General features: G+C 40.6%; 1 protein-coding gene across 1 annotated transcript; it reads left to right on the top strand.

Annotated features, from left to right (window-relative positions):
* Positions 1-1,113: 1,113 nt before the first annotated feature.
* Positions 1,114-1,418, top strand: LOC118478523 (the record flags this gene model as incomplete). The annotated part of the gene is given in 1 exon segment (XM_035972306.1): positions 1,114-1,418. A coding segment is annotated over 1 exon segment (303 nt), but the record flags the coding sequence as incomplete, so codon positions are not given.

Genomic DNA, 1,418 nt, shown 5'->3' with positions numbered 1-1,418 from the left:
GCAGAAGCTGAAGAAAGAAAGAAAGCTCCAGCTGCAGAGGAAGAAGCCCACTCCAAGGCTTTTCAGCACGTCCGTCAGTTTGTGGAAGAACATGTCACTGCGCTGGCCCTTGTTGTTAGGATTAGTCTTTTGAAAGAGATGTATTGCACTTTCATGCACACAAATTGTCCAGAGTTTTAGACGTACTACAAGACATATAAGTTAAGGAGAAACTTGTGAAGCACTTCAAGTCCAGGATCAACTTCTGGCAGATATATTCTGGGACAAGTGATCTCATGTACTCTGATGAAATTTCAACTGGGCAGGCTGTCGGAGTTGCCTTTGAAAATGTAATCTCTGAAGAGAGACTTGTAATAGAAGGGGCAAAGGTGATACGACGACCTGTTCTTGATGGATGCAATGAAAGTGAAAAGTTACCTTGGCTTTCAGCAGACACAGATCTGCGCACAGAAACTTTGCAGATTCCACAAGTATGTACAATATTTCTTTCTTTTCTTTACTCTAAGAATGGAAAACCACAGTCAACAAGATGCCACAGGAGAGTTGTTTATACAGGTCAGGACATATGCTACAATGAGACGAAAGGGAATGGAAAAAGCCTTAACATATTATGATTGGTATATGTGTCCGTCAACCAATAGGAAACACTCAGCTGATAAATATCTTAAACCGGCATGGACATTCTGTATCCCACTCATTTCTCTTAAAAGTGGAAACTGCCATGTGTGACAGTATACAGGTTTCTTCATGTAGTTTGCCCCCATCCATCATGCCTGACAACAACCTCATCACTCACTTCTGTTGGGACAATTTTGACTTGAATGAGGAAACTTTATCAGGAACTGGATCCACACATTCAACTCATGGACTAGTCATACGAGAAATCAAAGAGCAGCCATACATTCCCCAGCCGACATCAGAGGTTGACAGAACAAAGAAAAGATCAATCCATATTCCAAAAAACAGCTTGACCCGTGTTTTATCAATTCTAAGGTGGAACCCATCTTGATAACAAACAGAGTATCAAAGATTTCAAAGTGCTCCATATGAATAATGAAAACAAAAGGCAACTGACACAGTTCTTACTTTATGTATAGCAACAAGATTGTTATGCAATGATGTTGCTGAACAGAGAAATATACTTTGTAAGTGACCAACAGTGCTTTGTCCTCAGTAGCAGTGATGGAAAGACTACAGACTCAATACCTGTTCCAGAGTTATTCTCCAGCCACGAGGAAGCAGACACACTGCTGATCGTGTATGCCATCTTCTCTGATCAGAACATTGCTACTCCAAACACAGACATCATTATTCGGTCCCCAGACACTGATGTCTTTCTACTGATGATTGCATTTGTTCAACATTTCACACACAGTTTGAATTTTGACACGGGTTGGGATAAAAAAAGAAGATGTCTA

The sequence above is a fragment of the Aplysia californica genome, unplaced genomic scaffold (genome assembly GCF_000002075.1).
Source record: "Aplysia californica isolate F4 #8 unplaced genomic scaffold, AplCal3.0 scaffold00022, whole genome shotgun sequence".
In the NCBI taxonomy this organism is placed as follows: domain Eukaryota; kingdom Metazoa; phylum Mollusca; class Gastropoda; order Aplysiida; family Aplysiidae; genus Aplysia; species Aplysia californica.
Note: the sequence above shows the minus strand (reverse complement) of the source record. Positions and strands in the feature narration are given on the sequence as shown.